The sequence below is a fragment of the Chaetodon trifascialis genome, chromosome 11 (assembly GCF_039877785.1).
Source record: "Chaetodon trifascialis isolate fChaTrf1 chromosome 11, fChaTrf1.hap1, whole genome shotgun sequence".
NCBI classification, from domain to species: domain Eukaryota; kingdom Metazoa; phylum Chordata; class Actinopteri; order Chaetodontiformes; family Chaetodontidae; genus Chaetodon; species Chaetodon trifascialis.
The window spans coordinates 17,630,027-17,655,385 of NC_092066.1; the positions used below are offsets into that span (position 1 = coordinate 17,630,027).

Here is a 25,359-nt window from a genome sequence, read left to right on the forward strand (position 1 = left end):
AATATTCTGGCCAGTTAAAGCCTCAACATCAGCCTCACTGTGGAAACATAAGGCTAATCTAAGAGTTCAACTTCAACAATTAAAAACTTAGGAATGTTTAATTTACTGTCTCTTTCAAAGTGCTACTCTTCCATACTAATAAGAGCTAGATGAAGGAGACTGGGTGACAATGAAGAGCATTCATTATCACATGAATACCTTACCATTACATATGTGTGTCCCATCAGGTATAGTTATCAGGTATAGTCTCATCCTAAAGTGGCAAGCAGATACTGAGGTTTTACTCTGAATTAGTTCATAATTACAAGACACAGACAGGAGAATAGCATACAGGTATTGCTAAAAAAAAAAAAAAAAGAAAAGAAAAAACAACTATATTAAATCTACAACTTATAACGATATTGATATAACAATTTGTATATTACAATGAACTATTATTATATACAAATACTACTTATGTAGAAGATTGACAATCATACCGATCAGTCACACTGAACAAATGCAAAAATGATCATTTCACTTTTGACAAATAAAAGATCAGTATTCTTCTGATAATAAATAAACAACACATTTTAGGTTGAGGCATATCAATATAACAGTAATCCTGAAACACAGAACATATGCAACATCTGACACAAGGATTGACTCAGTGTCTTCTCCTTTACTATTGCTCAGTGCACTGTTCTGTTCTGCGCTGCTGTTTCCACCACAAAGTTGTCCTCCACTGATTGGCCAGACACAGGCATGCTGGAATCAGAGCCAGCCTCTGGTTCAGGATTACGGCCAGGGTCAACACAGTCGGAGGTGGTGTCAAAGGCAGTACCAGTGACGGTGCCAAGGCTTAGATTGGGTATAATGCCTGGGTGAGATTCCTCAGAACCGGATGTCTGGTCTGAATGTGAGCTTTCATCGGGAGATTCCTGTGCCTTTGTATTTGGGTTGGAGACATATTCTTTCTGTTGCTCCTCCAGCTGCAGTCTTCTGCGACTGACCAACTTCTGCAGCTGTAGCTTGCTGGTGAAGAAGATGTTGCACCAGCCCACTTCAGGCACCAGAGACACTACCTCAGCTGAAAGTGTGTTGCAGCAACACCGCACTGCCCACTCCCAAAACTCCTCTGACCCACACAGCTGAAGAACGAAGTAAATTATTACAATAAACACAAGAGCAGATTTTGTTGCATTGATATAATTGCCAATTTTGATCAAATACCTGATGATTTATAATGATGTAGTTACACAACAGACAGAAGGACAGAAGACAAAATGTGTAATGGTGAAACCTTAAATAATAAACTTGATATTTTACATCTAAGGATACAGTTGACTTTTGCCAGCATCTCTGTTTGTGTCTCTGGTTCTAGACAATTTATCATCCCCGAAGTAAGGAGTCAGACAGGCGCTCCAGATGGCCTTTGCACAAATCCTTGGTGTTCTGCAAGAACTGGCGACCGAAAACCATGCTGACCTCACCTTGGAAGAAGCCCATTATTTTAGCTGACATTAGTTCGCCCTCACATACAGTATTCATAAGACATAATCTGAATATAGAGTGATGACACCTAAAGCACTGCATAATAAGAAGAATGCATTTCTGTACAGGTCTACTGTAGACAGAACATGCTAAAAAAAAATCTCTATACAACATTTGAGGCTTATCGAAGCAGCAGCTAAGTAAAGTTTTGATGATAATGACCTATCCACAGGAGCAGAACAGTATTAGTATAGCAGTAGTATTTTAAAAATGTTTAATATATTCAAGCAAAATTGATGGAGTATGTGTCCTCTTTTTAACATCACTTTGCAAAACAGACACAAACCTGTGAACTGGCACAAAACCACTATAGAGGCACCATTAAGAGTTAACAGCTTTTGGGGGGTTTGAGAGCACTCAGAAACACACAATTTACAGATCATAGTAAAAGACCTTTTCACAGCAGATATTTTGGCAAGACAAAAACAGGTGTAACTGATAATGTTAAAAATGACTGCATTCCATTTCTGGTATTGTGCATGCTGGCTCACTGACATGGCTGACTGAGACACAAGTGTGCTTGTGCAACTATGACAAGTCAAAATATCTGCAGTAAAAAAGGTCTGTGTTTTTTTCCATGCCTTTGTTGAAGCCACATATGAAGAAAAAGAGCCACAATTGGTCTTTTCTTTTATCCACAGCAGACCTTTTAACTTGTCAAAAGCACAGGTTTCACAAATAACATCTCCTCTATTCAAGTGTCCCTGTAAGCCATGAAAGTGTGACAGCATGCACAATACCAGGACCCTGAAACTAAAGCAGCTTAATGCAATTCAGCCCATCATTCAGAAATCAGAAAAGCCTTTATTGCCAAGTGCGGTTTTACACATACAAGGAATTCGCTTTGGTGAAGTTGGTGCATGACACATCTAGTAGGGGGGGGGCTTATGGCGTGAGGTTTTGGTCTTGATGGACCGCAGCCTCCTGCCAGAGGGGAGTATCTCAAAGTTTATGTCTGGGGTGGGACGGGTCAGCCACAATCTTTCCTGCACGCCTCAGGGTCCTGGAGGCGTGCAGGTCCTGGAGAGACGGGAGATTGCAGCCAATCACCTTCTCTGCAGACCTAATGACACGCTGCAGTCTCTCCTTGTCCTTGGCGGTGGCAGCAGCGTACCAGATGGTGATGGAGGAGCTGAGGATGGACTCAATGATGGCTGTGTAGAAGTGCACCATCATTGTCTTTGGCAGACTGAATTTCTTCAGTTGCCGTAGGAAGCACATCCTCTGCTGTGCTTTCTTGATGAGGGAGCTGATGTTCAGCTCCCACTTGAGGTCCTGGGAGATGATGGTTCCCAGGAAGCGGAAAGGCTCCACAGTGTCAATAGTGGAGTCACAGAGGGTGATGGGGGCAGGTGACGCTGAGTTCTTCTTGTAGTCCACAACCATCGCCACTGTCTTTAGAGCGTTGAGCTCTAGGTTCTTTTGTTTACACCAGGTCACCAGATGGTCACCTTCCCACCTGTAGGCAGACTCGTCGCCATCAGAGATGAGTCCGATAAGGGTGGTGTCGTCCGCAAACTTCAGGAGCTTGACAGACTGATGACTGGAGGTGCAGCTGTTCGTGTACAGGGAGAAGAGCAGAGGAGAAGGAATGCAGCCCTGGGGGGATCTGGTGCTGATGGTCTTTGTGTCGGAGATGCGTGTTGTCTACAGACCTGTTGGCTTTGTAGACAAACTGCAGGGGTTCCAGGAGAGGGTTGGTGATGTCTTTGAGGTGTGAGAGCACAAGGCGCTCAAAGGACTTCATTACCACAGAGGTCAGGGCAAGGGGTCTGTAGTCATTAAGTCCTTGGTCCTTGGCTTCTCGGGAATTGGGATGATGGTTGAAGACTTGAAGCAGGCTGGCACGTGACATGTCTCCAGTGAGGTGTTAAAAATGTCTGTGAACACTGGAGACAGCTGATCAGCGCAGTGCTTCAAGGCGGTTGGGCAGACAGATCCTGTCCAGCTGCTTTCCGGGGGTCCTGTCTCCTGAAGAGTTTGTTGACGTCCCTCTCATGAATGGAAAGAGTCGTCATTGGAGTGAAAATCTCACTCTGAATTCAGTTCACAACTTGAGAGCCCTGATTTATACAACTTCTCCACAAATGTAGAGATTTTCCCACTGTTTCATGACGCACGAGGCTTCAGTGATTGGTCAGTGAACATTCAAAAGAACAAATACTTATCGATTATTGGACGAAGAGGGGAAGGGCGGCAACAACAGCGCTCCTCTCTACAGACTGTTCATAGACAGACACCTGGCGGCGAGTCTGTGGAACTGCAGACACTTTCAGACTCATCCTTTCTCTGTGTCGTCAAGGGGTGGACAGCCCCTGGTTGAGCTCTGGGGCTTCTCCTCCTCAGGAAGGAATGCAGGTGGAGGAGCTGTGGGAAAATCTTTTGTTGCCTCCTCTTTTTGTTTTGTTTTGTTTTTTTTCCATTTCTTTATTAACAATTACTTTGATAAGATATTATCAGTGAAAAATCGTGTGAAGTCATAACCAGAGAACAGAACGACAGACAATCCAAGACATGAGCATAAGATGATAAATTATATTATAAACAAGAGTAGAAACATACATTGGAAAATGATATTAATTAAAATAAATTAAAAAACAGAAAATTAAATAATTAAGTACAGAAAAAAAAAAGAATGGGGGAGGGGTAGATAAGTATTAATTGATAGTCATTTCATGTAATTTGAATAGAATTGTAGAGCTGGTAAACATTTTTTGTTAGATTCAACAAGCGTTAGGGACTCCAAACTCCTTCTTAGTTCATTTAGAAAAAGAGGAAATGAGGGTGTTGCTTTGGATATTCTAACTTTATGTATATGAAATTTACCCAGTAAAATAAAAAGATTGATTATATTATTGCTTTGAGAAACAGAAACAGAGAATAACATTTGTTTTTTGCTTGTGCTTGATTTTGTTCACGTGCTTTTGTTCTCTACTATATAAGTCATATGAGTCAGTTTTGATCTGGAACATGGTATTTTGTGTCACTATCTAATCATTTTCAGTGGTTTCAAAACCAAAGTCCTTGTTAGACACTGAAACTGGGTAATCTGTGAAAAATACCACAATATGTCGAATCTAACATATATATACAGTATAATGCACATTGACCACAAATTGGCGTAGGTGGGTCAATGTCAGGCCATAAATAGCAGATGGAAGTTCAAAACTGCTATTGCTCACAACAATTTGAGCTGATAAAATGATGAAACACAACATTAGGTGATAATACATATATATTCAAAAAATCAAAACAGTCGCAAAACCTGTAGTTAAAAATCTTTTAATTTATTTATACATATATTTATATATGTACACATTTACTTACCTATTCTTGTAAAGACAAGAAACACATTGTCAAATTTATTGTTAGTCATTGGTGGCACAATAGAGACCATGCTCTGCAGAGACCCAGGCTGACCCAGTAATGCGATCATCCCTACATCAATCTGTTCTTTTCCCTTGCCTTATGTAAAGCAGCCTGAGAGGATCAATATTTCTCCTCTTCCTCCTCTTCTTCACTCCAAAAAAAACTTTTTAATCAGAAGGCAAAGAAGAGAACAGATTTCAAGAGAGTGTGGCAAACACAACTAATATTTCATAAATATTTTGTCTTTTTGCCTAGGCAGGGTCTGGTAAACCTGTCATTCCCTGTCAAGAGGACAAGTCAAGGGCAACCATGTGAACAACTACTTCACTTGTTCTGAGGAAACCCAATTTGGGTCACACCCACAACCCTGAAGCATCTTAACAGTCTTTCCTTTTGTCTTTACCGTATTCATAAAATATAGTGAATATCTGAAATTTGCTCCTCTGACATCTTCAACCAGCAGGAGGGGTTAATGAGACTATATTTAACAATTTTAACAATGTTTTATAGATTAGGTAGGGTACTGTAAAAGGACAAAGAAATGCTCGTCTTAATGTCTGCACCTCTTGTCTCTTTCCTCCATTTGTGCTCTAGTGAACATGCCTGTCCTTTTACTTGGCGGACTAAAACATACGATGTCTCTGCTGGCCTCATATTTAAGGAGCTGCCCTTGGTTTCAAAGCAAAAGTTAGCCTCTGCTATTTTCACACAATATTGGCAATATTTAAAAGGATAACTAATAGCCTAAGATCAATGCTCCGTCCCATCCACTTGCTTGGGATGGTACTCAGATTCAAAAAGATGTGGATTTGGTTGCTTTGGGTTACAACTTGGATCTGGATTACTAAATCTGGTAACTAAAGGGCAATTTGCACCTTAGTGCCATCATAGAAGCAATTATGGTGAAATAAGAAAAAGAAATCCCTTTTGAGAATGAAATACCTGCATCATCATGGTCGCTTCAAACCACAGATCGTGGATTTGGATGGAACCCTGTTAATAACCTAAAAGTGTATACCCTTACCTATGTAGTCTGTAGTAAGTTTTTTTTCTCCACAAGGTGTGTGTATACTCACCTTTGTTAACTCAGTCCTTGTTATACATAACATGTACTTACTTGTGGTTACAAATGATGATATGCACAGAGCTTACAGTCATAAACAAAAAAGTAAAAAGCATATAATGTATATAGTCCAAACAGTACATTTCCCCTGACAAGAGTCCCTTAGTCTTCAATATAGTCCTTTGTACTCCTTCATAGTGTTGTAAACTTTTTTAATGAAAAAAAAAAGAAGAAAAAGAAGTCTTTTTTTAAAAAACGTACTGCCTCTAATTGCACGGAACGGGTGTGTTGAATATGTGCTGCATGCTGCCATCTGGTGGCGATGAGTGGGAGCTGTGCTACAGAAAAGGGTTGGTGGATGAACCCCCTGAAGGGAATGAACCGGCTGGGGCTCCCGCCTGTAAAAAAAAGAGGGAGACAGCATTTAAGACTTAAGACACCTACAGAAAACATTACTGCAGTGAGATCTAATAGCAATGTTTTTCGTGAAATCTTCAGTTCAAATGTTTTCTTAAGCTGATGAAGCCCCTTCCACAGTACATCCTTTCTTTGACAGTCCTTAAAAAGGTTAAATAACAACACATGCTCACCATGAATGGATTATTGGACATGCCAGGGCCAGCCATGGGCTGCCCAAAGGGCGTCATGGTGGGCTTGTTCTGACCGTAGACCGGGAATGCAGGGCCTAGGGGTGATACATAGAAAGGGATTTACAACAGTGGCTGAGTCCACTCAGGCTATAAAGAATCAAAGATAAAACAATGTTTTCACTAAACTATGGGAGTTATTTATTTAATGTTTTTAATTCTATGGCACTAAGGAGTAAAGAAAAAAAAAAGAGTGAGAGAGAGCCAAGCCCCAGCGCATCACATTGCATTCAGGTGTGAACAGAGCCTTATGGGTGAATCAGATTAGTTCATTATATGTCTGCTCCAGAAGCAGAACCCTAAAGCTTTTCACCCTAAATGCAACCTATTGTCACTGTGCAGTAGCTGCAAATGACAAGTCATTCTTCATTTGCTGCAGTAAGACTTCTAATAATATATACATATAATTAATGCCAATGAAAATGCCGCATGTGACCTTAATCACTGACAGGTACTGCACAGGTGGAACAGGGTAGGAGGACAGAGGGATGTGGAAGGCCACTAACCATTAGACTGAGGGTGGTAGGCCCCAGGTTGAGAGTAAGGGATGGGGGCCTGGCCAGGGAATTGCTGCTGGAAGTTTCCGCTGAAACTGGTCGGGAGGCAGTAGGAAGACGCATTCCCAAAGCCGGCGGGCATGCTCATAGAGCCAGTGCCAAACGAGGCTACAGGACACACGCAGCATGTGTGCACAAACACACACGCATGCACACACACACACACACAACACAACACAACACAAACACACACAAGGAGGAGTAAATTCTAGATACTGTGACAAATCACAAAGCTACTTGGCAAAGTAACTGGGTTACATGAGAGTAACACAAATGCCTAAGTAAAAAAAATGTGGCTTATTAAATACACGTAACTTCAAATACACACACCTGCAGCTGGAGCTCTGCCATTGGTCTGGAAAGGGTTGGTGGCCATCTCCGGGGCAACGGCTGCAGCAACGAAAGGATTTGTGGACGGGACGGCTGGATGAAAGACAGGCAGTAAGTTGCTAAATGAGTCTTTGACCTACATGTGAAAATGTAGCACTCTGAAAATGTATTTTCATTCAGTGTGCATCACTGTAGTAGTAATCACTGTTACAACCTCCAAAGCCAGGCTGCATACTGGGTAACACAGGAGGATTCTGGGCTGGCGATGAACCAAGCACTGGTCCAAATATGTTCCTGTGAAGAAAACGGCCAGAATAAATGTTTTTACATGTATTTAACACACGGCAGACATTAATTCACCTTTGTAAATGATTCACAGATACTGTAAATATTTCTCCCTGTTACTTTTCAACAGGCAGTTTAAAAGCAGTGTGTATGCATGTGTGTGCCAGTCGCTCACCCTTGCACGCTGCTGCCTGTGGAGACAGTGGTGCTGAGCTCGTTGTCTAACTCAGCCAGAGCAGCATAGCGATCCTCTGTGCAGCTTCCTATCTGAGACTGGGCAGGGACGGCACTAGACATAGACGGGATTGGCACGCCTCCCCCTTTCAACAAATTTTTGAAGGGGAAAAAAAAAAAAGAAAGATATTCAAAGATCGAGTGCCACATGCATACACCTGCACTCTCACATAACAAATAAAGAAATAACTAAATGATTTTTGTAAAGGCTTGGTATTTCATAATATATGCACAGTGTGAGGTTGAGGGCTTGATGTCCACTGGGTGTTTCCCCTCACAGCACTTCTGACATGTCTAATCCAAATAGAGGATGAATTGGTGCGTTTCCAAGATTGCGAACAATTCAATATGTCTTAAGTGCTCACTGTGTCTGAGCACTACTCTGAAAACCTTTCAAATCTTATCTAAGAGAAATGTGTTTCTATCAAGTTTTCAAAAGTTGCCAGGCAACAACAGCAGAAAGCATCTATAGAGCACTGCTGGATAGAGAGAGGGCTGCCCAGTGGACATAGTGGATATGAAATGAGTAAGAAAAATACTGAGGTGAGGGTGAGTGTGTGTGAATATGGTGGAGGAAGGACGATGGTGGGGAGGGGGGGTACCTGATGAAAAGGACTTTGAGGGGGGTGACGTGCTCAGATGGGATGAAATTGCAGTGTTTCCAAATGCCTCAAAGTTGGCAAAGTTGGTATTTGAATTACCCTGAGGTGCTGCAGCCACACACAACAGGAAAAATTAACACAGAATAAGAATGTGGAAATAATAACAATGGCAGGGCAATGCATGGGATGGTGACAAACCAAAGGCTGCAAATTTTTTTTTTAATCTGTATTAGTCTGAGTGAACTGGTCAACCATTGAGAGCGAGCCGTCTTACCCGACTGGCTTGGAAAATGTGCAAAGTTGGCAAAGTTTGCAGAGCTGGAAGTTTGAGTGGGTGGAGCAGCAAAGATGTCTCCTCCCAGGTCAGAGAGCAAGTCAAACTTCTTCTCCTGAGCAGCACTGTGAGCCTGGGAACGAGTTAGTCCTGGAGACTGGGCAGCAGCCAGAAGAAAAAAAAAGGGTTAAAACATTTCTCCAACCAAATCCCAGAAGGCATCATGGATGGCTGCTGAACGGGCAGACGGAGAATCAGTGTACATTTTGGTTACCTGGCGCAGCGGGGTCTTGTTGAGCTGCAGGGTTTTGAGGGGTTGGACTTCTGGGGTACTCCCAGTACTGCTAGCTGAGGAGCCGGACACAGAGGCCTGGACACTGACTACTGCCCTTGCCTGGTCTGGAGGAACATACCTAGGCAACCAGGAAAGAAGAACAACACATATGTAAAGACATATTTACAAAAGGAGAACAGATTTTCTCATTTGATCCATGCAGCCACGATGTGAACACAGAGCAACAAATGGCTAAGTCTTCATGTGACTGATCTGATTGGGATAAAAGAAGTATTTTTAGTCTTATCAAATGGGTCCTGCCTTTGAAAAGCACAGGGTTTAAAAGTTGTGCTCTCTCTCTTCCAGCAAAGTGACACGTAGCCATAGACAATGAAGTGCACGCTGTCCAACTAAAACATATGGTTGACTAAATGCACAACTGCAAAATGCTTTTTTGGCAGAGGTAGCACTCAACTCTCAGCACTCTTCTCCTTTGCATCACAGCTGATAGTAACAAGCCAGCATTACTCAATGACCTGCAGAACTTCTTTTAGCTTTATGAAGTATTTACTTGTGTTTCGACCACATTATTTACAGCAGTATGCACCCAAGTATAAAATACTGCTCAACTACTGTTGGTTTAATCCTGACGTGATCTTTTAACTACAGGTTTCACTCATCAAACAAACAATAAAAAAAAAAAAAAAATCAACATGTTTATGTTACCATCTTTTCTTTTCGTATTTTTCCTGAAGAAACTCTTTTACTTTCTGTGGTTCTCGGAAATCTGGAACAACTGATGTCCTGTCGTCATAGAGGCCCAACCAGATGTGTTTACAGACCTACGGGGGGGCAGAGGAATGAGGACAGTGGGAGGTAAGGAGGGGATCGGGGTGGGGGTGGTGGCAAAGCCGAGAGAGAGGTGAGAGTAAGTAAACGGAAGGGGGAGGGGATGGCAAGAAATTTGGAGGGGGGACCAATAAAGCTGATGACACAGGGTTCATAAAAATGCCAAGATGAGCAACTTCTGAGTCAAAACCAGACAGCCATGACTCTTGACAATAATGGTGACATGTGTTCTTTGTTGTAAAGTGTGCATGATACCTCATTGCTGTGTTTCTGTAGGAACTCGATTTCCTGGTGTGTGAACGTGGTCATAGAGATGGACTTCACTCTGTGTGGGGGATTCAGTCCTCGCCTGTGGGTGGAGGAGGTATATGTTAGCTTAAGAACAAGAGAAGCAGGATGCAACCCAATGCTGTTCATGTGATATGAAACAAGCAAACAAAAGACCCAACCACAGATGCACTGACACATTGTCTTTTTGGAGTGTATCTTTGGCACATGGAAACTGAGCAAGTGTGAACATATGAGAGACATTTGTAAAATACAAACCAACAAAACACCAGAGTATCACCGAAAATGACAGAGATTGTCCTCACTGTTACTGCGGACTTAAAGCAGATGCCATCATTACTATATATAGTTATAGTGCCAGCAAAATCTGTAAACTCAAGGTTTTTGACAGATCCGCAGCAAATATACTTGAGTGTCAAAGCTAAAACGAATAACTACAAATTTATCTAAACCAAGTTCAAATATAAAACAAAAAATAAGTAATTGCACAAGTATTTATTTGTGACCAACAAATATTAGACTGTAACTGGTGCAGCCAACTGTTAAAGAAGGCACATAATGAGCCAAAATCAAATCGCCTGCGTGTTGTGAAGTCACTCTGCAACTCAGAGTCAGCAAAATAAACAACAGCTAAATCATTAAACTTTATAAGCTTAAGAAACACATCTGACGAGATTACTCCGTTACTGCTTGTTTAGATAGTGTGGAGGCTTGTGTCCTTAGACCCTCAACACTGATAGGGAAAAAATCCACAGACACTTCAGAGAATAAGATTAACCTTTCATTAAAAACATAGATAAAGAAAATGGTTGCAAGTCTCTCTCAGGCCCTGAGCTCTCAAAATGTGAGGCTTTGTACAAGAGGGACACCAAGGAAGGAGGGCTCCAAGAGGCTTCAGGCAAGTCTGGAGGAGTTTTTACTACAGAGGTGGGAGACAGCGCAGACAACAATTGTTACTTCACCAGTTGCGGCTTTATGGCAGACTGACACAGACAAAACCACTGTTGAAAAAAGAAAAGTCACATGACATCTCGCTCAGGGACGTGGGAGACTCTGAAACAAAAAATTCTACGGTCTGATGAGACAAAAACACGTCATCAGCATCACGCTTGCAATAGCGGCATCGGGCTCTGGGGGGGCTGCTGCAGGCCATGGAAGGCTCGAGGGGGTTCAGATTAAAATGAAGTCAGACACTCAAGACGCATCCTGGACAAAAAACCTGATGCAATCTGTAACAGGACTGGCTGAGAACCAACAACATTTATATCCCAGTGTGGCCAAGTCAGAGTGCAGACCGCCATCCCAACAACAATTTATGGCACGATTTGATTATTGTTGCTCAACGCAACTTGACAGAGCTTTCACAGTGTGGCAAAGAAGAATGAGCAACAAACCACAGTCTCGATGTGCACAGCTGATACAGACCAGGCTGTAACTGTCGCCAAAGATGCCTCTCCTTGTTTCACAAGTGAATACTTGTGAAACAAATAAGTTTTAAGTTGATTTAACATTTAATTGTTTGTCGGTGCATGTCAAAAAGGTCCAATTAAGCCACTAGAATTTACATATGCAAAACAATAAAGAGCACTGCACCGTTCATGCATTTAAAGTTACACCTACTTCCCCAGTGTCACTTTTCCCAACTGATGTGCTACTGTCCTTATTCTGTACAGTGTAATAATGGATATGGGACAGACTCACGCAGCTGGAAAGAACAACACAGTATTTTATCTGTGTCACTTTAGCTGATACATTGATTATGTTCTATGCATACTCCAACAGAATACAAGGCAACATGTGTCGATACTGACACTGGACATACGGCTACAATACACTGTGTGGATGTAAGCTTGCAACACCTTCCCAGTCAAGAAAAACACATGTAACATACTGACAGCAAGATTAGCAGAAGTGTAAGCAGCTAAATAGGCTTGGGCAGTTAAGATATTGCATAAACCGGGTTGGCTGCCTACATCACGGTTATGATTTCATAACGATGAGAGCTTTTGAGGAACAAGAAGTGGTTTCTTGAGGCAGCAGCAGAAGACGACCCACTGCCCTACTTCGTCTTTCAACTCTTTGCCAAATTGAGAGACCCACCCTTCTTTGGCTTATCTCGAGGTGTGTGTTTGCGACATGCCTTGTTGGAGGTCCAGCTAAAGTTCAACTAGAGGAAGTTCCGCTGTGACGTTTTTTAACAAGGTGCTCAAATATTTGACTGGGGTTACATTGAGTGAACGTAGCGTTAAGGCGTGCTAACCTTGACCACACAGGCAGTAAGCCACTGAGACCATCCCTCACACTCAGGCTAAATGTATCTGTAACACCACGTCTTATCACCATGAAGTCACGCTGTAAACAAGATAAACTGTCGACGCTACCAGGCCCAGCCCGACGGCCTCGGGCAGAACCGAGGGCAACGTCAACGTTACCTGTCCCGACTTTAACGCTAGCTAACGAGCTAACGGTACCGCCAAGCCAGCGGTGGACCGCACATACCCATGACCGACAGCGGTGACCTGTCCTTGTCTGGTGGACACTGTTATCAATAACCATGAAACTTTGACCCAAAGGGAAACTCACAGGATCCCAGAGCAGGTGGTACAGACGAAGGAGCCCACTGTCATGTTGACATAGGTCGGGCCGCGCTGGTCACAGTCGAAGCATTTCCTATTCGCGGGCAGGCTAGTCATTTCTCGGAGCATCTTCAGATGAGTCTCCTCCTGCTTTCGCTTCGCACTCGTTGCCATGGCCGAAAACAGCGGACTGGTATCACCGGGGGAGAAGTTCGGTTGAGGGACCCGGGAAAGGGCGGGTGTCTACGGGGCAGACTTGTCGCGTGCGACGGCGGCGGCCGGGCAGACACCTTGTTGAGAGGTCTAGCAGGGAGACTGGGCGACTGACAAACTTCTTCTTCTGCACGCTGAAAGTGTGAAACAGACCAGCCTCACGAGCACAGGCGCCATCTGTTGGTTTGGAATGATGCCCCGTCTTTTCATGAAAAGTAACACTGACTTGGAAATATTATTTGGAAATATTTCAAAGAGGAACTGAAAAATTGCGCTGTAAAAACGCTGCGCTCGTAGGGTTTGCAGTGTTTGACGTAGCCACACAAAAATCACACAAAGAAAAAAATATTAAACAAAGACATTATTTTAATTTTAAAAGGCCAACAGCATTACATACAAAAAGGCAAAATATATATGTGTAGTCTGTGTATTTACAAGCATTAAAAATGGATTGAAACATCTCACTTTCTCTTTTAGTACATGTTTTAAAATTCAAGACTTTGGTCTCTGCCTTGGCATGCTTTCCACAACAGGTGCTCACTGAATATCTAGTGATGAGACATCCCCTGTCTCCAGTTTTGGCTTGGGGGAAGGCCTTCCCGACAGTGATCGCACTGTTCTCTTTCATTGCCGTCCACCGCCTGCTCTGCTTTTCTTGGTGGCTCTGCAGGAAACTGCTGGATACGCTGAAGAACTGCTCAGTGGATTGCATTGTTGCGGACACTGCTGTTAAGACTAGATCTGATTATTGTATTGTCAGTGGGGGTAGAGCTCGTGTGCAGTGGCAAAGACTTGAAGTCAGTGTCTTGAAAGATGCCTGTTTCAGCTCCTTTGGAATGCAGTGGTGGAAAAATGCAGTCCTCCGCCAATGCAAAACTATGACACGACTAAACTAAAGCTGCTGAAACTGTTCAAAACAATCAATTAGTGTTAAAGAAAGTAAAGTTAAAGTGAATGGAAAACCATTTGAGCAGAGGAATAAAGCATGATAGTTTGTCAAAATAAACTCAGAGCAGAAAGCCAAGATCAGTATCCCTGATTTGTCTGTCACTGTAAATGTTTGAGATATCTGGAGGCAGACAGGGTTTAAACAACGTCTTTCCAACTTTCGTGGTGGAGGCAGCAAGCGGCAGATGGCGACGGCCTTATTTTGACTTTGGCTGCTTTCTGTTGCTGCTTAAAGATTCTGCAGCTTCCACAGACTGAGGAAGAAAGAGAACAACTGTTCAGACAGATCAACACACCGCTACTGAAACTAGAGTAGAAATCATTACTGATCCAAATACTTCAAAGGTGCTTTTACACAGCTTTTGAGTGAATTTAATCCTTAGAGCTTTTCATCCTACTGACCAACTTCTGGATCATTTTATTAAGCTTTAAAAATGCTTTGAATTAAAACGGATTTTTGTAGGTGATCATTATGTTACGCTCACCTGATGCCTCTTTCTGGTAACTCTGAAGAAGTCGTCCATGCGAGTCTGCCTGTTACGTCCTGCTGCCATCTCCTTTTCCCTCTCCTCCCGCTTGCTTTCCCGCATCTGACGGAACTTCTCCATTCGACGACGGACCCTGTCCTCCCTAAAAACACACACCAGCATGAACACAGGCATAACTGTCATGAAAGAGACCGAGAAGTATGTGAAGTGAAAGACGAATGAAAACACAGCCATGAGTACGTACTTAATGCGTTTGACATGGCAGAGGAACCCGACCAGGGCTTCTTCATCCGGCTCAGTCCAGGTGAGTTCAGGAGCTACAGTTTGTGGTGCATCCAAGAAAATCTTGCGTGCTTCTTTGTACTTCCAGAATTGCGGCACAGGATGGGTCTGAAGGGCGGCAGATAAAAGTGTGTTATTAGATCTAACACTTTTCTGTAAAGCAACGTACAGCAAGAAAAACAAAGAGCAGTGGTTGTCCATCTAGTACCTTTCTGTTGACATGCAAAACCACATTCTCAATAGTACGGTGCTTCTGGATTAGCGTCAGAGCTCTCTTAGGACCCAAACCAGCGATCTTATCACAGTAGTCACAGCCCAACAAAATACACAGGTCAACAAACTGGTGGCAGAAAATTGCAAGAGGAAAAAGCTTGAGCAGATATTTGTATGCAGTATTTTACATTATGATATTCTATGCTTTCAAAGACATCTTAACACAAGTTTCAGTCTTACCTCCTGGTGAGTAATCTGGAGTTTCTCTAACAACTTGGGTAAACAATATTCAATGACTTCACTGTTAAGAAGAAGAAGAGTGCAGATCAGCCTTTGATCAGTTCAAGTTGAAGTGAGACGGCTCATTGTGGCATCAATACATGAATACTGCTTGAAGCTTACAAGTCCTGTCACCAAAGATCCGTCAGCCGGCCAGCGGCTTGTCAGGCAGAAATCAGCAGGAGCAAACAGAAACATTTCAAGTCAGAGTGTAACATGAAAAAAATAATCTTTGGCGCATTTCCAGTGTTTGACCTCACTCACAGGGTATTTAAGACAACAGGGTGGAGCTCATCTGCATGTCCCACTGCCATTAAAAGTCATTTCCCTCATAACACTAATGGACTGTACGCAGCTCATTTTGGTCCAGCGGGTTACTGCTGTGACCTGCACGATAAAATAAGAAGCACCTAGTTTGTCTTCTTTCGAGAGTCTCTGTGTCTTAAAATACTTCTGTCAGCTTGACCCACTTTGCTGCTGTTCATTTTTGTCTGGCAAGCCACCAGTTGACTGGATGATGTCTGACTCACAGCTTCAGGTGATGCCAAGGTCTCAATATCACTACAGATGAGCAACTTAAGGCCACCTTATGTCAGCAGCTCTAATGCCTAGATTATTGTTTAAATGTATAGAGGACACAAGCTTGTGGGTTTAAATTTCCATTGACAAGGGTCATGTTGCACTTGAGTGCACCAGCCCCAAAGCAACTGTACCACAATGCAAGAGGAGTACAGCTTTACCAAAAATACATCTAAACAAGGCATTTTCTGCAATAGATGAACAGGCCTTGAAAACAGGCGTGCATGTGAATCCTTCAAAGAAATGAATTAAAATGTAAGAAAATTCCAGTACAGTCCTTGGAGCGACAGGTGAATTGCACAGTTCTCACCTGTCCCTCTTGGCATTCAGCTGGCGAATGAGAATACTGGCTCCAAACGGCAGCGTGTCCATGTCCTCGGATGCCACGGCGTCCACAGTCCCCTCTCTCAGCAGCCAGGCACAGAGTGCCTCAGCGTCTCCGGGAGCCTGGTGCACAAGACATGAGAGCAGAACAGGGAGATAAAAATGAACATGCATCATGTGAGGGGAGGATGAAGAGGGACAGCAAGGGAATATGTATATTCAGCAGCTTGTACCTGGATGACAGGTACACCCAGAAGCTTCAGGAGATGGAGACATTCATTGGTCCGCTGTGATGCTGCATTGAGCACAAAAAGGCAAGGATTCATGTGAGAAGACAACATTCAAAGTAAAATTCTAAGTAATGAAATTTCAAACCCTGTGCTTGCAGCGATCAGTGTGTGAAGATGTACCTGTGCCTGTGCGGTTGGGGGAGCTCCAACCAGCTGCCTCAGCTCTCCTCTCAAGCTGCAGGAAAAACAGAGGAGCTTCGATCAGCATGGGAGGCCTGTGGTGTGGACAGGTGTGTGCTGTCTCTATCATATCACACTGGCCCATCGAAGTCACTTTCACATCCGTGTTTCAGATACTTTCCTCAGTCAAAACATGTAAGGAGACCAGTTCTACCTCCATTATGAGCACAGGTCTCTGACCTGTGACTGTCCTACTTGCAACAGGAGGATATGTTTAGTCTCAAGTTGAGACAATAGACACAGGCTTAAAGGTGTCCCTTACAACAGCTGTCTTTTCCCCCGGAGGCTTTCCATCAAATACAAAGACTGGCTTTATGTCATGCTCCAGGAAGGTGAGCGTGCGGAAGAACACACCTGTTAGGGGGCTGCAGAGAAAAAATAAAGGCATTATCTGATGGAAAGCCCTGAAGAGGGAAATTAAGTCAACACACAAACAACTAAGCAGCAGTTTGACTATATTACACAGAAACACTCAAAGTATTTAAAGCATTGAAACTGAATTGAAATTGGAATCAATATATATAATTCATTCGTTGGAGGAAAGAGAGGTGCATGTGTTGCTCCTCTTCAGCAACACCGAATGAGTGCAGGAGGTCACCTGAGTGAAGGCGTCGCTGCTCGGAACTGGTTCACAACAATGGACGTATCCAGTGCTATGACTTTTCCTGTGGAGTCACACAGCAGCAGTAACATGAGCATCACAACACAGACTGTGTGTGCACATCACATGCACTTTCACCCAAGTTCAAATTTAATTCATTACATTCATTTAAGATATTCCACTGTGTTTCAGAGGAAAATATTCAAATTGATATTATTTAAATAATGTAACTGTATTAAGTATTAAGCAGCATTAATAAGTTGTCACTAATGCAGATTTGCATTCATTTAGCTACATGAAATCATCATGGTCTCTATTGAAGCCTCAGATCATCATTTCCATTTAAAGATAAAGCAGCTGTTTACCAGATAACAGAGAGCAATTAAATACTAATGTAGCTTGGAGTTTAATGTAGTATTTAGTTTTAATACTTTTGCAGTGGTGGAAGAAGCATTCAGATGTATTAAAGAAAACTAGGACCTGCAGTCAACATTTTAACTACTTTATCGTATTAAGTATTAATAAGCATTAGTATTAAAATTCGAAACAGAAGTAAAAAGTACGTACTAGCTAAATAACTAAATAAGCTTAATACAAAATAGCAAGAAATTTAGATACTCGGGTAATGTTACGACTAGCTAACGCTGCCACAAACATGTACCTTAACACAGAGTGAATATCATCAGTTTCCATCGCTGTACTTCAGTCAGGTTAGCTCCATCTAACTGGTGACACGTTTAAAGGTCCATTATAAGATTACTGTGAGGTAACGTTGATGCTAGCTAAGCTAGCTACTGGTGACTGTGTGCTGACGTCATCGATTAGCCATCACCGTATAACGTGAGTAAGGTGATCAAAACTGCGCTAAACAGAGAGCGGTAGAAATTTGGGTTTATTACCGGTGTAGTCACTGATATCCTTGTAGGAAACAGCACCAGGAGCTTCTGAGCGGATCAAATCTGCTAGTTTAGTGATCCCCATCGCCCTGCCTGAACAAACGCTTTTCTCCGTACTTCCGGTACAAAATGAAGACGACAGTTCAGTTTAGACTTGCTCCAAAATCATCGGTCATCTGTGGAGGCTCTCTGGTTGTATATATAGACTTACGGACGTTAATCGATACCTCTCCCCTCTTATTCAACGATGCCCACCTCAAACCTCTGAACATCTTCCTGGTGTTGCAAGCCCGCTTACAGGCCAGTAGGGGTCAGCATTGCACAAAGACAGTGGACAGACTAAACATCCATCATTTATTACAGCAAAAATATTAAACAATGAATGTATTCATAAATTACAAAGAAAGTCAAATGTGTAACCTAAAACTCCTACTTTAAGTTGTGGGTACAGCGCTGAACAGAAAACAAATGGTCACTGCAACATTTTGTTTGTGCCTTTGCATTATGTGTGATACACAAACCTCCATGAAATATATATACTTGCATTATTGAAAAATAATGACATCAATGTTTCAAATACTTAGCCATCTATTACACAAGATCATACAGACAGTAGCTCTAAGATTTATATGAGGAATAAAACCACACAGTCCATGCTTTTAATGTGGAAAAACATGAGTGGTCAAATTCTGTGGAAAAAAAGCTCAAACTGTAGAAAGAGCATCAGAAAACAGCATCACTTCACAGATAATACCCTCAGTATTTTTGATGGGACTTCATCAAGTTCATAACATAATCTTTAGGCCAAAGAGGTTAAAAATAAAACAACATTCAGGACAAACTACAGCAAGTCAACAATAGGCTATTCAAGTACTGTACACAAATGTTTTGGGTAATGCAGAACTCAAAAGACAAATGTTATGGCAACTCTAGATTTAGTCATTGTACTTTGACACTTGAAGAACGGTAGTGCTTGACAAAACGGATGAATCTCATTTTGAAACAGCCAGGACAGGTCGTGTCTGAGGCTTGGTCCTGGAACTATAGATCCAGCTGTGGGAAACGTTCCCAAAACATTTGCTGCTGAAGTAAATCCTTGTTTCCCCTCGAATCAATCTTTCTTTTTCATAAATGTACAAAGTTAGTTTTCTCTCACAAAGATGGATGTTGGTGAGCTGCACTACAATGTCTCTTGCTGCTGTGCAAAGGATTTATCAAGCTTGAAAGTGCAACCAGTAGTATTTCCCCAGCTCTTTGCACAAAATAACATATCACGAGAGCACTCATTTACTTTAAACTAGCCCCCATATTCCACAGTAGCTGCACCACATTTAGTTTCTCCTAAACTCCAGTGAACATCAGTGCAGCATTTCAAGTCGATCTTCAACACTGAGAGCTGTCATTCTATTTGTTAGTCAGAAACTGATGCTGTAGCCAGTTTGAACTTCGTAAAGTAAGTAAGTTGTTCCTCTAACATGGCCTCAACTCACCACATCAGAGCAGCTGCAGACATTTGACAAACATCCAGCTCTTGTGTCATTGTGCTTTGTCTTGCTAGTCGTTTGCCAGTTTACACACGAATGAAATACACAGACGAATCTCTGAATGTGAGATATGCGAACTTTAGCTTTACCTCCAGCTCCAGCGCTGATGTTTCCCACCAGCACCAGTTTGTAGTCAGGTGTGAAGGTGTACATGCAAGCCAGTGTGAAATTTACAAGCATCAGTTCGATATTAAACACTGGTGTTTGACTGGTTTTGTAAACATTGGTTGTGTTTACTGCCTCAGGTCTTATTTTGAGAGCACTGAGCTTAAAATTTGTAAGTGTAATCCTGATGTAATCTGCTCTAGAAACATAAAGGGTTGCGGAGGACATTTGCCAGTGATGGAGTTCCCTGTGGATGCCTTCAGATGTAGCAAAGACTTGTATTGTATTGTAATGGTTGCACCTTTAACAAGGAATTGCTTTGGCTTTCAGTGTTTTGGGAGACTCAGTCTTGTCCCGTCTTAGCGACGGAACCAGATCCAGGTGTTAATAAGCCAGAACGCCACAGTAGCAGAATACAGGATCACCTCTCGCTTGGAGCGCTCTTTGTTTTCTTCCTCCAGCAGCTGCAGACGCCGGTTTAACTTCACAATCTGAATGACCACATGAACACAAAAACAATGTATGTGCTGGGTCTGGGTAAGATTTGCACAAGTATATGCATTAGAATAACCACTACCTGGTTTTCAGTTTAAAGTGTGCAAGACGATGTCAAAAGCAGACATAGCAGACCAAATCAAAATCAACAACAGACATGAAGAACCTGGAGCTCTCGTGCTTTTTGTTTTTCTGGGGTTATCGCTTTTGAAATACCATCTTACCAAACAAACTTGTAATGCGTTTCTTTTATTTGTTTGGTGTTTGGCGAGTATCTCACAATGCCAGCTGTAATTTATCGCTGGCTGAGTGCTGCTCTGCCAGCATCCATTTCAAGCAGCCTGATACGGGATACATAAGCTTGTTGTGTCAGCATGTCTTCACTGTACCCTAACAGCTGTAATTGCAAATCTAAAAATAGGAGAAAATGCTCACAACAGGTCCGATCTGACCATAAGAACAGCGGAGAAGCATATTAATGACACAGCAGTCACTGAGACGTGTGATTACCTGTCGTCGTAGTGAGGAGGCGTCCATTAAGCCAGACTCATCAGGGTTTATATCCAGGGCCAGGTCCAGGTGTGTCCTGTGGAGATCAACACACGGCCTCTCAATTTACTAATGACGACAGTGACATGCTTCACAACATTAGTCTCAACTAACAAGAATGTCCTAATTTCATGAATTCCAGCTTTTTATCAGAAACACTTTGTGAATTCAGTGACTTCTGAGAAATTCAGGGACAGAGACGAGAAATCACCTCCGGTGGCTGTCATCCAGCACCTCGAGGACCTGCTGGTACGCCCGGCGTGTTGATGACTGGATGTATGAGAGGAACCCCGCAGCTGTGAACAGGTTGATGTTTGCATCCTCGGGGGAACAGAGAGGGGGACACAAGCGGACTGGGGGGGCAGAAGGGGAAGGGGTTACACTGGCAGAGAGGTAAATGGGAAGAAACGATAAAGAAATAAGATATTTTTTAAACAAAATAGGGCAAAGTAAGAGTAAGAAATGAATTGAGCATGGAAAGGCAGCAGCAGGAAAGCTCTAACAGGTGTGTCATTTGTGGATACGTGCTTACCTGATGTCACCTCTGCCCATGTGACCGCTGTGGCGACTAGACATGTTCTCACTCGCGCTGCGTTCCCTTCGAGACCGAATGTGAAAGTGAGCCTGTGAATATGAAGAGTTAAAGGTTAAAAACGAGGTTTATGACCTGTACTGCACTGCAGCCAGACACCAGGAGGCGATCGAGTGGTTTCGGTTTCGCTTTTAAGGAGCAGTCATGTCTTTATATAGTGTCACTGGTTAAAACATGCTGTGTTATTTTTCACTCCTTTTTTCAGGTAGTAGCGAGTAAACTAGCTACTTCCTGACCAGCTAACCACGACACAGAATTGCTGGGATTGATTACTGATTGGAACAAACCCACAGATTTTGGCCACTTGTAATTGCTGTGTGATGACCGTTTTTGACAGCAAAGGGTAAAGTGAAACTTTCCATATCTGAATTTTTCCAGGAGGGGCTTGAATTTTGAAATGTGCTCTTGTTTTCATTCCCACCGTATTTTCAGAATTGCAAATCGAATGATAAGCAAGAGCAATCTCCATCATTAGGCAACCCGACTACACCCATCAATTTAAAAAACTACCTGGATAAACAATGTTTTTGGTTTCAAGTATGTGTGTAACACCATGTCCTCTTGTTACCACAGTCCCAGCTGCAGGTGGTTGTGTTCTTAGTTGATGTACCATGAAGAGAAGAACTGAAAGGGAACCACACTTTTTTTAGCGTCAAGGGGAAGAGGAGGCGCATAAACAACTGAACTAGAGGAGCTGAGGAATTAACTCTTCTGTTTACAGACACATCTGTGGTGACTATGAGAAAACAAAACTTCCACCTCCAATATTCATATTGGTTCTTGTTTCCCACCTGATAACCTCCAAATAATCAGCTTTATACTCCAATGTAATGGCCTTACAGCACTAATCCGATTAATACCTAAAATATTATTGCATGTGCAATGTTTTCATCAACAAACATAAATCATGAGTGATGTTGTAAAAGCATTATTGGGGATCAACATGCACACAAGAGCCATCTTCAATGATGCTGTGTGTTTAACTCCAGGGAAATCGCAATAAATAAAAATTGCAATTTGCAATATCCAAATTGAGGGAGTTGCAGGTTTCTAATAAAGGTAAAATGTGTCACAACATATATGTGGAAATAAAGCATTGTGGTGCTACAGAGACGCATACAAATATGGCATACAAATCAGATTCTGCAGTTGTGAGGGAACATGCTTGATTGGTGCAGGCACCAGCAAAACATCATCATAATTTTTCTACGCTTTACAGTGAAAATGCAAAAATTACCATTGACACTAAAATCCTGACTCATTGCAATCACATTGTCTTTCAAAATAATCGCATTAATATTTTCTTTTGCGTATTGTTCAGCCCTGGTTTCAAGCTCAGTGAAGTGAGGAACTTCAATTCATTATAAAGAGAAATAAAACACCAAATTAAAGCCTCGACTTGACGCTTACTGGCTGGCTGGGATTGCTCTGTGAAGAGGCAGTTTGTTCAGTTTCAAGGGAGTCCAGTGGCTGTTCTGTAAGGGTGAGGACGCGCGGTGGGGCCTTCATGCTCAGGAGGTCCACAGGCGGGATGGACTGAATCAAGTCTAAGTCTCTGGGACGAGAAAATAGAGGATCATCATCATCACCTGTGGAGGAAGACAGGAGGAGAGGGACAGTTAAATAAAAATGGTTAGCAATAGGAGGTAGGAACATGAAAAGTGTAAACAGTGCCTGCTTCATTTTCAGTGTTAAATGCACATTGTTGTGGATGTGTGGGGTATTTTCTGCAATGCACCCATCAAATGAAGTCCTGTCCTCACCTGCTACGACGATCCTCTCTGGCACCTGCATCAGAGTTGTGTGAATGGGCAGGGGTTGCTGAAGTGGCAGAGCTCCTGCTTGCTTGTCTGGGGCCACCTTGAGGGTCTCTGGGATTCGCATGCGCTGGCTGATCCCCTCTGTGTACTCCAACTCATAATGGATGCGGTTCATCTCAGCCACCTCTGCAGAGGGGGAGGTGAAAGTTGGCCCACTCATCCAGCCTGTGGACACATCAGATGGAGGGAAATGGAAAGACAATTTAGAAATACTCAACGGATAAAAGGTAAGACTAGTGTGCCAGTTAGAGTGTAGACATCTCAGGTGCACTTCAGTCATGCCACTATCAGAGTGTCAAAAGTGAAGTAATAACAGGAAAGCTCCTCTCTGTGAGTCCTGGATGTTTACCATTTCCCTCATGTGAATGACAGTGGCCTGCCTGCAACACCACCCTGCTTTTCTGATTATGACTGAAAGAAGCATCGTTTTGAAATGGCAAATGTAGTCCTTGCTAATTGGCTTAGTGGCTTATAGAGTACTGCCCCAAACATGCTCCCTGGCTCGTGTGAAAGGGCATGTCCCGTAGACGAACCACATAAGAGCCCACAGGGCAGAGGGTAGGAGGTGTACCAGCCAAAGCTAATACATAATATATCAAGAATAACACTTAACGTTGTATTGCATGAAATGACGTAACATCGACGTGAGGTGTAGCTGTTGTTGACACATGGCGTCAATGTCACTGAATGAAAATCCACATAAGACGCCATGTCTTGCATGTACGTTAGCCACCATCGAGCTAATGTACAAGTATATCGGCTCTGACAACCATTAGCTAATGTTATCTTTATCACAACTCGTTAGCTAAGCGGTGCGGTGACAACCACGGTCACAGCCTGGATAAACGCACATATCTGTCGCCTGTAACTACTTACCGCTGTAGTTTTAGCAGCAGAGTTCAAAATGTCATGTGTCACAATGTTGTCCGTTCTGTAATATTTGCATCAGGCAGGACGGACGACGAGGAAAGCCGAGAGACACACCGCTTGCAGCTAGTGTGCGTCCGTGTTGGCGCGAGGAAAATACCCCGTGTGTCCGCGGGGGCGGAGCGTGTGAGCAACACCGTCAGTCCAACCGAGCCGCAGCAGCAGGCGGCACCCAGGTTGGAAAACGAGCGCACACAATTACGACCCTCGAATTAATTAGGTTCACATACAATATCGATGTTAACTGTCTAATTAATACAACATAATGCAAAACCATTATTTTGATTTGTTTTTCCATAGAAGTGAATTGAAGTATTCTAGCGGTAATTCGATTTACCTGTCATAAACAAACGGGGGCGAACTGCTAAATCTCCTCGCTTGCAGACAGAACACAACTTTGAATTTTCTCACATCCGAAATAATCTAAGGCAGGTGTCGAAATTAATTAAAATGCATGCGCATACACATTATTCACTACCTGTAAATTTACAGATAGCCAGAATAAGAGGTCATCTGCATCTGAAAATAATGAAGTTTGACCCCATTTAGAGGTGCAAATTCACTGCAGCAATCAGTTACTGGGCAAGTGGAAGTGATTTCAGTAAAAATATGCACACATCCAAAGAAGTTCAGGTGCATCAGAAGAGCTCTAATATATAGCCAAAGTATGTATTTGGGCGCCCAGCAATATGAATTATCCACTGTGCATTATGCATAAATCAGTGTTATTATAGTCTGTTTGCAGGACATTTCCAGTCTATGATAGGATGAGAGTCAGATAAAGACATACTGCACTATATTATGCAATATTATGTTGACCTGTTACATTGTTCTATTAGGCTACATGACATGCTGAACTATACAGTATTATTTTTCAAGATGAATAGAGACAAAACTGAGTATCGTTACTTTATCATATTTTATTCTCGTGTACACTGTTTATATAAACTGTACATAAGTGACCTTGATATAACTAATCACATCACTATGTCGCTCTTGCATTGTTCTTGTAGTTTCTATTTTTATTTTTATTTGAACGTCATTCATATACTTCTAATTATTTCTTTTTTAATCTACTCATCTGTACTCATTTCTGTCCTTGTGCTATTGCAACACCTGAATTTCCCCCAGGGGATTTTCTTATCTTATCTTA

The 25,359-nt window shown here is 42.5% G+C and overlaps 4 protein-coding genes across 6 annotated transcripts; all 4 read right to left on the reverse strand.

The window, feature by feature from the left end:
- Positions 1-122: 122 nt before the first annotated feature.
- fbxo36b (F-box protein 36b) lies at positions 123-1,488 on the reverse strand. Its single transcript, XM_070974093.1, is given in 4 exon segments — positions 123-159; positions 635-687; positions 690-1,130; positions 1,387-1,488. Coding segments are annotated over 4 exon segments (633 nt in total).
- A 3,311-nt stretch (positions 1,489-4,799) lies between these two features.
- Positions 4,800-13,206, reverse strand: agfg1b (ArfGAP with FG repeats 1b). 2 transcript variants are annotated; one of them, XM_070975025.1, is made up of 12 exons: positions 12,889-13,187; positions 10,273-10,366; positions 9,895-10,010; positions 9,169-9,307; positions 8,895-9,051; positions 8,621-8,728; positions 7,960-8,104; positions 7,714-7,793; positions 7,500-7,592; positions 7,119-7,277; positions 6,556-6,650; positions 4,800-6,363 (listed from the first exon to the last, which is right to left on the reverse strand). In XM_070975025.1, exons 1-12 carry the CDS (start codon positions 13,053-13,055, stop codon positions 6,304-6,306), a joined length of 1,413 nt encoding a protein of 470 aa, XP_070831126.1. In that variant the 5' UTR covers positions 13,056-13,187; the 3' UTR covers positions 4,800-6,303. The 2 variants fall into 2 exon arrangements, with proteins under 2 accessions (XP_070831126.1, XP_070831127.1); XM_070975026.1 differs by lacking the exon at positions 8,621-8,728 and having other exon boundaries at positions 12,889-13,206.
- A 230-nt stretch (positions 13,207-13,436) lies between these two features.
- On the reverse strand, positions 13,437-18,479 carry LOC139338375 (probable flap endonuclease 1 homolog). Of its 2 annotated transcripts, none has more exons than XM_070973314.1 (11): positions 18,178-18,479; positions 17,276-17,342; positions 16,940-17,042; positions 16,618-16,672; positions 16,441-16,502; positions 16,194-16,330; positions 15,266-15,326; positions 15,021-15,152; positions 14,775-14,920; positions 14,528-14,672; positions 13,437-14,296 (listed from the first exon to the last, which is right to left on the reverse strand). In XM_070973314.1, exons 1-11 carry the CDS (start codon positions 18,257-18,259, stop codon positions 14,240-14,242), a joined length of 1,047 nt encoding a protein of 348 aa, XP_070829415.1. In that variant the 5' UTR covers positions 18,260-18,479; the 3' UTR covers positions 13,437-14,239. The 2 variants fall into 2 exon arrangements, with proteins under 2 accessions (XP_070829415.1, XP_070829416.1); XM_070973315.1 differs by having other exon boundaries at positions 13,438-14,296; positions 15,021-15,107.
- Positions 18,480-18,509: 30 nt separating this feature from the next.
- On the reverse strand, positions 18,510-24,424 carry mffb (mitochondrial fission factor b). The gene is made up of 7 exons (XM_070973317.1): positions 24,156-24,424; positions 23,223-23,444; positions 22,870-23,048; positions 21,400-21,491; positions 21,079-21,249; positions 20,829-20,904; positions 18,510-20,314 (listed from the first exon to the last, which is right to left on the reverse strand). Exons 2-7 carry the CDS (start codon positions 23,437-23,439, stop codon positions 20,183-20,185), a joined length of 867 nt encoding a protein of 288 aa, XP_070829418.1. The 5' UTR covers positions 23,440-23,444; positions 24,156-24,424; the 3' UTR covers positions 18,510-20,182.
- Positions 24,425-25,359: the final 935 nt, after the last annotated feature.